Raw genomic sequence first — 12,400 nt, 5'->3', positions numbered from 1 at the left:
TGTGCTTGCCTGAATGTGGCTCTCAGTGCCTTTATTGTTTGCGCAATCCTTGCTACACCGTGGCTGTTCGCAGAGTTTTTAAACAATCCAAATCCTTCATACATCGCTAGAATCCGCAATGAAATGGCCGGTGTATGGCATGTGCTCAGTGCATTACAAAAGCGATCGGCGCCAACAGACTACAGCTCACAGGCAGTCCCATTGAATCGATGCTTGCTTGGCATACACGGCAACGAAAATGTGTATTTTTATTTTACTTCCTTCCCACGCCGTGACCACCCGCGCTTTGATGGAGGGCAGAAATAAAAATAGTAAAGAAAACAAAGGGTGAAGACCCCCCTCACCCGCTCCTCTTGCTCCCCCTCTCTCTCTCCTCAGCTAACACGACCTAACTGACCTACCCTAGGTTCTGTGGAATGAGCCTCTGTTTATGCTCGTTTTTGTTCTCCAAGGGAGAGTCCATATCAGAGTGAAGGGGACGGGCTGCTCGGCCTGCAAGTGTAGCTGATGGAGCTGTATGGGGTGACCGTTAGAGCCATGACTCAGTGTTGCCAAAGGGAAGAAAGTTTTTCTATATGGTCCGTTTAGCAGCCACATTGCCGCTTTTATTGTGGTGTTACGAGTTATTATGTTTGTTCAGCGTACGCGTTTTGCTGCGAGTTACAACTAGTAGTTGGAGGCAAAGATTGTTGTCACGAACACGTATCTCTTAGCACGTTCATCCAACCGAGACAGGCGTCAGCTGATGGTTTCATTGTGGAAGAAGAAAATTTCCCCTTTAGCAAGTGTTCGGATGCAATGCTGTTTGGGTGGCGCAGGTTTCTCCGCAAATAGCCTTCTTGCGACAGCTAATGCTGGACTCGTCCATGGTTGGAATATTTGGATATTTACGCAAACATTCATGTTGGTGAAAGGTAGCACGGAAGCTTTTGTGTTGTTTTCAAGCGCTGTCAGTGTCTTTTGGCCCCGAACAGGCCGACGCCACCCACCCGCCCCAACAACTCCACTGCCGGCCTCCTTCCCTCACCAGCTGCTTCTCGATGGCCGAGCTGTGCCTCTCCTGCTCCAGCTGTGCTTGGACCCTGGCGAGATGCGTGGCGGCCACTTGCACCTGCAGGTCCTTCTGCTGCAGCACCGTGTCGACGTTCTGTAACGGAAGAGCAGGGGGAGACCATTACCAAGGGGGGTACATAAGACAGGAGCCCGTGATATTGTACGTCGCCAGCTGCCTTCGATGAGAAGTCCCTCTGGCAGAATGCATCCTTCACAGGTGCCCTGCTCAGTGAATACTCCTTCCCTTCCAACTCCCTGTTCCTGGGTATCCCCAGACAGGAGTAACGAAGCATAGCAAATGCACCCGTCACCCTTTCCTCCGTTACGATCCACAGAGAGAGCAACTTGCTCTGCCTCCTTTTACAAGCAGCAGCCCAGCAAGTGCGCACCTTCTCCCAGACGTCGTAGTGCTCGATGAGGGCCCGGAGGCGCTGTGCGAGCTGGGCGTTCTCCTCGCGCAGCTGCAGGCTGCGCGCCTGGTTCTCCTCCAGCACGGCCGTGATGTCCAGCAGGGTCGTCTGGAACTTGGACGCCACCTCCCGTCGCTTCTCCTCCTCGTCCCGGATGCGCAACAGGCACTCGTCCTGCACAATGAAGGGGGAGGAGGAACAATCAAACAGGGACCACTCTCTCTGATGGCATACTGCACAAGATGCTGGTGCTAGTTGTAGTGGAACTCGGCTCCTGCGTATCAACAACTGTCGCAGAGGAGGAAAGAAAGCTTAGGAGAGGCCCCCCTGCAAGCCATCGCCACACTGGGAGAACTGTGGAGAAAGTCACACATCTTTTTCATGCTCTCAAGATGTCACTGGCAACGGCGTCGTAGTAAAGGCGTTACACGGCGAGCTCACCGCGGCCCTACATCACGGCACAGCCTAGCTGATATCCAATGGTCAACAGGCACAGACCAGCGAAAAAAAAGGCCACCTAAAATGGCATTTCCAGCTTCACTAGAGGCAATGTCAGGGCCTCTCCTATGCTTTTCTTCCCTCCATGACAACTGTCAAGCAACTATCACCCTGCTTTGCACAACTACGGTGGGCAACTCGATGCATGAGTGCACAACACAGTTTGGGCTCAAGATAATTCCTACAGATTAAGCTATACTTCACACTCATAGCAGTTATTGATTTCATCACATTTTTAGGAGTGAAGGTAATTTTATCTATGCAAACGCTTGAATTCAGTAAATTTAGGCCTTGCTCCGAAAAGCATTGACGGTTGTAGACAACAGGCACATTCGCTCCAATTATTAACGTATGGACCCAGTGCTCAATACACACCCAGCTTCCTCAAGGCTCATCTCGTGTGTTCTTGTAATACGCTGCATACAAACAACATCCCACGACTGAGTGCACCTGTCTCCAAACTGTTCATTCAGGCAAGAATTTAAGACCTAAAATAACGCTGAAATTCATCACTCATCCAGCCAATTTTATCTCAATAAGCTGCCACCAAATTAACAATAGGGCACATTTAATCCTAAAACAAAAGTGAAATCTGCATGCTAGCAAATACGTGAACAGGTAACACCCCTTGTCCATTCCGAAGAACATGAATTACACTTAAATGTTTGAAGCTGGTTATGGTTCTTTGAAAAGAAATTACATCAGCATAAGCATAGCAAAGTCAGGGCTGCATCAAATTTTACTTCATTACTTCTGTTACAATCTCTGCAGCTGTCCTAGGGGCAAGACAGTCCAAAATATTTAAAAATTTTATCCCATTTATTTCGACAATGCAAATAGTTGGTAAAGTCTGAAGTGGTGGGTGCGCAGAGCCTCAAGTACAATAAATGAAGCAATAAAAAAAATTAGCACTGGATCACCCTCAACCATACAGTGGGCTGCACATTCTCTCAACAAGGTTCATTGCAATGCAAGGCTTTCCTTTGAAGACCCATGCCGCTCAGGCTCAGTCGCTGAGGGGTTAGTCTCCAGGGAACAGGACCACGGGTTAAATCCCCACCTCAATGGCAGTTTTTTTTTAATTTAACAGAGACAAGAAACTCAAATGTCCATGTGTCAAGATTTAGGTGCGCGTTAAAAATTCCCATACACTCTAAGTTCATCTGCAGTCTTCCTTCCACTACGGCAGCCCTCATAGCCTAAGGTGTAGGTTTGGTGTGCCACACACAAATATGAACTCTTTTACTAAGACAGGGTTCACAATAAAGCTGGTTTCATTTCGATATCCTACAAACAGGCTTTCAAGTTTACGAAGAAGGTCATTGGCTATCCATCATCCCATAACCTTGTCAGTCCCACCTTTTCACGGCACAACACCTAAATCCTGCGCTATGTAGCCCTCAGTTCACAAAACACTGGCCCGACATGGGTGCTGCAGTTGGTAGGAATCGGTTCTTCCATAAACGTTTGAGGGGACGACTAAGTAGACAGGAGCTGCCTGCATAGCCACTGCTCCCTCTCCCTCACCTTGACCAGCTTGGCCTGCTTCTGGAGCTCCCGGCAGAGCCCCTCCAGCTTGCTCTTGGCCAGCAAGGCCCGGTTGCAGTCGGACTGCAGCTGCTCCTTCTCCCGGGACAGCTGCCGCACCTGCACAGCACGCAACCAGGGATAAGGAGGAAACTCCGTCAAGGCATCCCAACTGCTAGGCCCGCACCCCTGTGGTCAGTCGAAAGCAGACATGCTAAGCAGGGTCTCTTCACTGCTTCCCTCCAACGACCTACCGGGACACTATCGGTGCCACTGGATTTCGGCACAGACTGAGCACTGCTGGTTATGATTCAGCCCCGTGAGCGACCAATTCTACCGACCCTTTGGAGAGAGAGCAGCGATAGAAAGACGCAAGAGAGCAGAGTTGCCCACACCTGTCGCTCGGCCCTCTGGACAGAGGCCTGCAGCTGCCAGGTGCCCTCCTGGAAGCCCAGGTAGTGCTGCACTAGGGCGCTCAGCTTGTCCTCCGCCGTCTCGTGGGGCTCCAGGATCTTCAGCACGTTCTCTGCACCAGTCAGTTGTTGCCACGGTTAGAGAGGGGGGAGGGGGGAACACAAATAACAGGAGCGACACACTTGGGCAAGTCCCCCGAGGAGCCCCCCACACCCACTTCATGCGACCTTTGCTCCTAGCAGGGGAAGGCCGTAATCACCTCTCCTCCCCAACCTCCTTTATATTTGTAGCGCATGCATTGCTGTAGTGTGCAATACTTTGCATGCAGTAGGTGCCTTCCTTTTGAACGAAAGATAAACCTTCATTGCACTGTTTGTGTTATTTTGGCATTGCTAAAGGCCACTCAATCTTATGATTACGGTTGCCCCGCTATTTCGACGGGTACTCGATTCTAACTCGTATGCAATTTTGAGACGTATTTTCTGGGAAAAAGGTCACAATAGAATCACGTCAGCGGAGTATTTGTCCATGTTGCCACTCCTGTCCCTTCGCCAGCACCTTGCTTTTTTGCTTCCATCATGGCTGGATGGCTAGTTACAACGTCCCATTGTACCGCAGTTCTGGTCCCCTGTTTCAGATCAGTATGGAATGTCAGTTATCAGTGTAGAATGCGATAAGTGGTAATGGTCATCCACGAGGAACCCAGTCACAGGCCAGGCAATGTCAGAATAGAACAGTTCCCAGCATTAGCTACCATGATAGCACATGCAACTGACTTTAAAGGGACACTGAAGTGGTTTGTAAACACTGCGGAATTACCAGTGCAAATTGTAATCTGGAGTCCATAGGCCATGTTTCGACCATTCTGAGTGTGTTTATGCGAATTTATTTAGTAGAAAAATCAATTCGAGAATGCTGTCCCCCTCTCTGCATCCTCGCCCATTTTCTGTGGCATTTTCGTGTGACGTCGGGAGGAGCCGAGCTCGCAATTGGCTGCGCTGCTGCACGGCTCCCCGGCCTTCAGACAGAGTCAGTCGGCCCAACGTTTCGTCCGCCGGCCGCTGACGGGTCGTCGCAATTCGTTCGTTTAGTAGAAACGAAGCCAGGACACGTTTGTGAATGGAAGAATGTGCCTTTCTTTACTTGGTTAGTTTGTACACTGTATCTAGCTCCAAGTCAAGGTCACTTCACACAAGCGCTACACAAGCGCTGCACAAGCGCACATGCGACGCTTCGCTGACTGGTACGCCAGTAGGAAAATATAAGGCCTCTTGAAGGTGGGAGAAGAGTCAGCGAAGTCAATATGGGTACTAAGGAAATAAAATCAACTGATATTTTTATCGTACAGTGTAAAACTAGGGTGCGGGAAGCCCTTTTTCGCGCTGGGCGAACAAGCCCAGCGGGCAGCAGCACAACTACGCATCTGCAAACGCTTTTCCGTATAAGAAATGCAATTGCTAGACGTGAGATATTGCGGAAATTGGGGGGACGCTTACTGCACGAGCGCTATATAACAAATAGTCACCTAAGCTGCTTGAAATGCTAAAACTAAATAAAAGTGTAAACTGGTTATACATTATATACCTCATATTTCCAATGCTGGCAGTGCTGGCCGATGGCCAAGTGGTCTGGAGCGCTAGGTATGTTATTTTGCAAATCACAAGTTAAATCCCCGAGGGTACATAGTTTGTTTTTTTTTTTGTAAGTTGACTTTTCCGTTTTCAGTTGATGTTTCCTATTCTGGGTTCACCATTTTTGGGCCATAACGTTCACTGCTCCTCGAGCGAGTTCACAGAACGCACGCAGGCTGACACTGACGCGCTAGCGAGTTCTCGTTGGCGTGCTGTTGCCGTAAGCACCGACTGCTTGCGGGCAGTGGGCACAGGCCAAAATCAGCAGACCCTTGGCCTGGTGTGAACATGCTTTTTACGATACAGGCATGAGTGAGGCAAGCTTCAAATATGGGGGAAAAGTGCATGGCATTTGAGCATATGAGTGCATGGCATTTGAGGCGTTCATCCACTGCGTAGGCCTCGGCTAGTGAATGCTATGATTCCAAGCCGTCCTGGGAGGCTTATCTTAGGCATTTTACAGCTGACAACATGACAGAAGCACGGTATGCCAATTACCGAGATATTGAGAATGCCCATCCAACGATGCAGTCGGATGTCAAGCGTGCTGCTTTACAGAACTGAAACCAAAACTTGTTTGAATGCTAACCTTGGACATCGCCCAATCAAGGTGCATCTCCTCTTGTCGTCACAGCCTTTAGTTGGTGCCGCCACCGCAGATCGCGCATGGTAGTTTTTCTTCTTTCGCGCTTTATAAAATAATTACCAACTTATCAACCGAATAAACGATGAAAAGTGTGGTAATTTGGGCCAGTCTACTCAGTGCAAGCAAAACCGGGAGCTTGACAAATTCACTTCAGTGTCCCTTTAACGTACCAACATGCCTTAGCATGACTTTGCTAAGCACAAGAAGGAAAGGGGGCATTCTGACATTCATAGAGGGAAAAGAAATAAAACTTAAGCCATACAAGGGCTAAGCACGTAAAACCTAAATTAGCCTTCCACTCAGAAGAGTAACACAGCCAGTGATCCGGCAGGATACAATATCATGCACTTTTTTTTTATTGCACATGCACAAGAGAAGTTTGCTGTCAAGCTAGGCTCATTTCCCTACACCAACCCCGTATCTTCATTCGTTACCATGTTTCTTGCACTTTTTTTGTTTACACGATACATCCGACGGCCTGCCACAGTGATCCCTGTCACGTTACCCAACTCTGGCTGTGGATCACAATGGTAACTTTAGATAGTGTTTTCTTCCCGTTGTCGACTACTATGTACTACTATTCGCAAACAAGCCCAGCATAGGTTAGGTCTCCATATACAAGCCCCTAACCCCTGTCTATATGCCACGACAGGCCTCAGTAAACAACTGGCACCTCACCGACAGCCCGTTCTCCTTTCCGCTTGGCTCCGGCAGCGCTAATGGCTTCCTGGGCGCCCAGCTTGCGGAGTGGCGACCGCCTCATGCTGCAGCACGGACTCCTAGGCTGGCTCTGAAAGCGACAACAGTGCTGCTGTCACCCTTCAATTTAACCAACAACAGTACCTGCACTGCATTCACAACTTGACTTGCTGACAAGGCAAAAGTACCCCGATAGTGAGTTCTTCAGGGCTACCAACTATACCTATAAGAATAAAAATAACTCTGCCATTCACCATGCAATTAATTTTTATCGAAGCTGAGAGCAACGCATGTATCGACTAACAAGCAGTCTACCTTCCAAATTGAGTGTCTACATAGCAATTTAGTCAGAAAGCTCAAGCTCTTACAAAACTGCTAAGACAGGACAATGCACCTCTTTTCAAGAAAATGGGGAAACGCGTAGTCTCGCCCTATATATCACGCTCACCAGGCTCAAAATAAGATTTCTAAAGGAAATGTTACTGCAGCTTAACCCTTTCGTTACCACGGCTATTCAAATCGATCACTGGTGATCAATGATTTATACTGCCTATTTCGACATGTTGTAGTCGTTTCTCGTACACCTAATGCGGCCAGTGATAAGTCTAGGCACTGCACTTTTAGAATCAGTTTAAATTTTCCCGCTCTGGCGACATACAGATTTCTGAGGGCATTTTTTGCGAGCTGAGGTGCATGTGTTTTTGAGCAAGGGGGCGTGTCTGCTGCACTTGACAAAAAAAGGATGCAGATCGTGGTTAGGCTGCATTACCATAATACTTTTTTGTCAAAAGGCTCCTGGAAAATCAAGTACCAAATAATGCTGTCAGCTTTGTAATCCGACAGCGTTGAGAGGTGATAATCACTTGAAAATGATACCAGCTATTCACTAGTGATCTTTGGTTTCAGAGAAAGGGCAGCTGTATTCTGCCAAAGCTTATTTCTCATGGTCCCCCACATGTCTAGCAAGTGTGCCTGGCATTTTCAGCCAGTTTCCAGCAGTTTCGGTTTCGTTTTTGCATTGCGAATTTCATATTTGGCGCTACTACGCAGTTACCCAACTACAAGCTCATTTGCCATGGTGCCTCCGTTTCCCTCTACTGTTCCTTGAAACAAGCATGCCGCTCGTGCTTCCATTTTATCTACGCCTTACTTCTGCAATAACAGCTTCCGCTGAAACTCAAAAGATAACACCAAGTCATCAGGTATCAGTTCAGACGAGGAGGACGCTTCCAATTGGCCTTGAACACCACCAGCTGGTTACCGACCAGTTTCGGTTTCATACGAGGGTATTTGCGGAGGCCTAGTGCCGCTGCTTAGTAGAACTGTCCATTCTGACAAATTCTCCAAGGGCCATGTAATTGATTCTTTTCGAAATTGTTAGGCGTCGCTGCAATGTAGTAGGCTCATAGTGCTGAACTCGCTTCATAGCACGACGACAGCTTCGTGAAAGCTTGCTGGGCATGATTCTAGCGCATCGTACCTTATTCCCGCAAGCAGGGCTATACCACAGCGAGTCAGAACATGATAATAAACCGCAAGTGAAAGTTCTGACTGATAAGTGATCATCAGAACATCAAGCATCCACAAAAGAGTTTTGTTAGACCCCTCAAAATCGGTCAATTTCCCGCGGTAACAAAAGAGTTTTAAGCAAAATGTATACATCTGTGCAAAAATGACCCTTTTTGTTTCGTAAGATACTACATGTGGCTGGCTCCAGGCCAAAACTTGTTGGTATGGATGTCATCATTACGACCCGCTCATCACTGCTCAAGGAAAGGGGGGGATACATTTTTGCTCTCATTCCCTCGGTGTTCCGACACGTTTTGTGTACATTTACTGCTTCACAGCACAACTTGGAAACTGCTGCCACAGGGCACCGGACATGCTTGGCCCCACTCACATTGCAACAGCCGGTGGCGTTGTTGTCCGCGGCGGCTGCCGGCTGCTGCTCGGCCGACTTCTTGGGCTCGGAGTGGGCCGACTCGGGCGGAGTGGAGCACTTGGGGGAGGCAGGGGACGGAGACTTCTCGGAGCGTAGCCTCTCGGGCATCGGAGAGGGGCTCTTGCGCGTGGCATTGAGCTCCTTCTTCAGCGGGACGGGGGACGACGTCGGAGGGTTGCTCTTCTCTTCCGAGGACCTCGACGACTGGGAGGCTTCCGCCGCGTTCTTCTGGATCACCTGAGAGAAGAGGGCGAACTTCAGAGGTTAGACTTTGTTGGACACATCGAAACGACTGGTCCGATATCCCTTCTTGAACAATGGCTCTACACTGCACAGGCTCGTGGAAAGACCAAAGAAAACAGTTCAGCAGCAGCAAATGCATTTCTGTATAAAAGGACACACAAGAAAATAATAATGAGAACTTGAAAAACAGCAGAAAAGCAAAATTCCTTAATTGCAATATTTCTACAAGGATCGAGTTCACAGAATCAACCGCGGGCGTACGCAGGGCGGTATGGACACGCCCATAAACTCTGCCTACCATCAAATAACAACTGCCGATAACTGTTTTCGTCACAAGCAATGCTCAAGCCTTACGCAGGCTCGATGCCTGCTACCACCACAATGCTCAGCCATTTTGCAATATCTCATAAGAAAAACTAAAAATGAATAAAGCGATCAGAAGGTCACATAGTGTGCACCATTGGATTCAATATTAAAAAAAAAATTCCAATAGATTCATTGTTTAGGCCCCTGATTTATCCCCCTATGTTCTGTTTTTTTTGTTTATTTGCTTTTATCCTCCTTTTATGACCTCCAATGAGAACAAGCATCAGGCTTCACAAAGGCCAGTCAGTCATTCAAACCACCCCCATGCAGACAAAATAAAAGTTTGTTTTGGTCGAAAGGTTTTGTGTTTTGGTGCCCCCAGCGCTTGCCTGGAAGCAAACGATGCACTGAGAAATTAATCAATTTAGGTCAAAATTCTCATTTTCCCGCCAACTGGTGCGTTTTCGTGATGTCTGCCATGAAGTCACAAGGGCGGGTATTGAAACGAACTTCCGGTGCGTCATTAGGCTCTGCAGCCTTGCTTACTGTCAGTCCTCCCAGATGGAGCTATCATACTGAGCCGCAGACCGTTGTCCGCCGTTGCTTTGTTTTTGACCATATTTGCACCTGGCTTGTTTTTGTTACGGTAAAAAGAAATCGTTTCGTGAAACATGGGGTATGCTTGACAAACAACTACAAAGTGGCCGACTGCTGTGCAGCTAAAACAAGCATAGTGTGCCCAGAACCAACAGCAGTGTGTATCGGTACTTCATTGTTCACGTGTATTTTCATGACTTTCATTGTTTACCCCACCATTCTTACTGCTGTAAAAAGAATATGGATTACATTTAAGGGCAACTAGCTCGTTCAGCAAGCTTATAAGCCCTGCCTAATTTGCATTTGCTGGCCTCAGCCAATCGCACAGCTGGGCATATATGACATCATAGGTTCTGTTGCGGGAAATGAGCTAGTGGGTCACACAGCCATTCCCTTTTTTCCTAATTACGTAGCTTATTTGAGCGCAATTTACGTTAAAAGTGGTGTCAGTATGATCCTAACGAGGCAACCTTTTGAATGAACAGAACTTGTGTTTTGTTTGCATAGCCCTTAAAGGTGAAATCGAATCGAATACAGAGACATAAGGGCTCCTCAGTAGTGGAAGAAAGACTACAATGTACAGTTAGGTTTATGTGCTATCATATGTGCAACATGTCCCCGCGATGCAAGTGACTCTGCCGAATAGTTTGTTTCAGAACCAAGCACATGGGTCAGTTCCTACACACTTTAATCGCTCACTCATCATAAAATGCATGAAATGGCAAAGTTAAGCCCTGCAAGGACTAAAAACATCCCCGAGAGGGATAGAGACAAGGAAAGAGAGATTAAAATTTTATTTGGGTAAGCACTGATGTTGTCTCCCTCCCCCTCTTTTGATGAATCATAAAATAATGACCGGTTATAAATGTATCCTCCCGCAAGCAGTACTAGACCATCTCCCAAAAACTTTAGGCTAGGAGCCCGTATTCCTTTTGCATCCCCAAAACCCCCTCCTTCCACACCTTACTTCCACTTGCCCTACTGGGCAGCACTCCTGCAAACTCCACCAAATCAGGCCTACTTACCAAACTCCAAACTATAAAGCAGAATCGAGGCATGACGAAAGCTTGGGAGAATGCTCCTTTCTAAGAGTTGCCATTTAGGATGTTTTCTGCGTGCTATTATGATGATCATGATGAGGGCAATAACATTAGGACTACTGTACGTGCAAGTTTACACTTGAAGCCAGTTGTGAAGCGTATTCTACGGTCAAGAAACCACCAGAAGGGCTACATGCTGGGCTGTACCTGCTTGAGCAGCGTCAGCCTTTTGGCTGCTTCCTCTTCAATGGAATTCGGAGCAGAGGCACTCTTCTCAGCTGCCAGGCGGCAGTTGAGCGTCTCCATGATGGCCGCCTTCATCTCCTTTGCCTTGTCCCCGTACGACTCCATGAGCTTCACGATGGCCGGGTCCCTGTTGAAGACCGTGGATGGATCAAGCTTCTCTTTCACTTCTGCGGAGCAGCACGTGTCGCTCGAAGGAGGCGTCTCGGGATCGGAGTGGTCCGCTTGGCCGTTGACGATGGCAGGCGCCTCGGGAGGGCTAGCAGTGTGGCACTCGGAAAGGCAATTGTGAACGCTGGCGGGGGTTTCATTCTGTTCCCCTGAATCTCCGTCGCCTCCATGCTGCAAAAAATAACAAGGGCAATTGGAAATCAAGAAAGTACAAACTGGGAAACAAGGTTTGTGGTTGGCTTGCTTAGTGTAGGCAGACAGCGACGATTTTGAACAAAAATGCCCAGCCGACAGCACCAAAATATCTCAAGCTCTGTTTTTAGCCAAAAGCCGTAATAATTAGTGCAGACTATTAAAAAGTTAATTCACTTTATGAGCTGCTTCAAAACAGGTTGTTCACAAAGTAGCTGCTTCAAAAGTTTCAGGTTCATTTCATGGGCCAGCAAGAGTTGTATCCCAACTGAAAAGTTTGGAAAACGAAGCAGTTTCCCCTCCCTGCTCTACAGCTGAATTTAGGTGAGTGCCAGGCACTCCCAGAATATTTTTCCAACCCTGTTAGGACCTCTCCTGAGTAATGTGACTGGCGAAATCTTTTTTTTAAATTAGTGGTTGAGTTACAAAGATTGATGCACAGCTTGAGCCTGTTCAAAATAGACATTGACAATATTTTTCTGATAGCACCAAGCAGAGTTTTCCTCACGGTGGGTGGTGGTTGAAATTCCGCCCACTCCTTTGCTTTACCGCCCACTGCCTTTAGTAGGTCGCCCACCACTCACTCCCACTGATCCACCCATCTGAAATGTGGTCTTGAGGATCTAGGAACGGCGACTGTGCGAAAGCAGCGCCAGTGGCAGCGGGCCGCACCTCCCTTTACCTAGTTACGCAAAAAGAAGTCCGAGCAAGTGGCTTTGAAGTCTCAGATTGCCAGCTGCGTGCAAATCTTTAAGTCGATGCCACTTTCTTATTTTTTCGCCACGCTG

General features: G+C 47.9%; 1 protein-coding gene across 3 annotated transcripts in view; it reads right to left on the bottom strand.

Moving 5' to 3' along the window:
* LOC144152877 (alpha-taxilin-like) overlaps positions 1-12,400 on the bottom strand; it is a 30,077-nt gene that overhangs the window by 14,767 nt on the left and 2,910 nt on the right. For all 3 annotated transcript variants that reach the window (XM_077684400.1, XM_077684401.1, XM_077684399.1), the window contains 7 exons: positions 11,214-11,591; positions 8,779-9,057; positions 6,858-6,969; positions 3,884-4,014; positions 3,489-3,608; positions 1,443-1,637; positions 1,028-1,147 (listed from right to left, as the gene is read on the bottom strand). In XM_077684400.1, the coding sequence (XP_077540526.1) occupies positions 1,028-1,147; positions 1,443-1,637; positions 3,489-3,608; positions 3,884-4,014; positions 6,858-6,969; positions 8,779-9,057; positions 11,214-11,591 (1,335 nt within the window). The remainder of the gene's footprint in view (positions 1-1,027; positions 1,148-1,442; positions 1,638-3,488; positions 3,609-3,883; positions 4,015-6,857; positions 6,970-8,778; positions 9,058-11,213; positions 11,592-12,400) is intronic.

Source organism: Haemaphysalis longicornis, unplaced genomic scaffold (assembly GCF_048455015.1).
Source record: "Haemaphysalis longicornis isolate Haplotype H1 unplaced genomic scaffold, Haemaphysalis longicornis Haplotype H1 scaffold_9, whole genome shotgun sequence".
Lineage (NCBI taxonomy): Eukaryota > Metazoa > Arthropoda > Arachnida > Ixodida > Ixodidae > Haemaphysalis > Haemaphysalis longicornis.
This window is presented reverse-complemented; position numbering and strand designations above follow the sequence as displayed.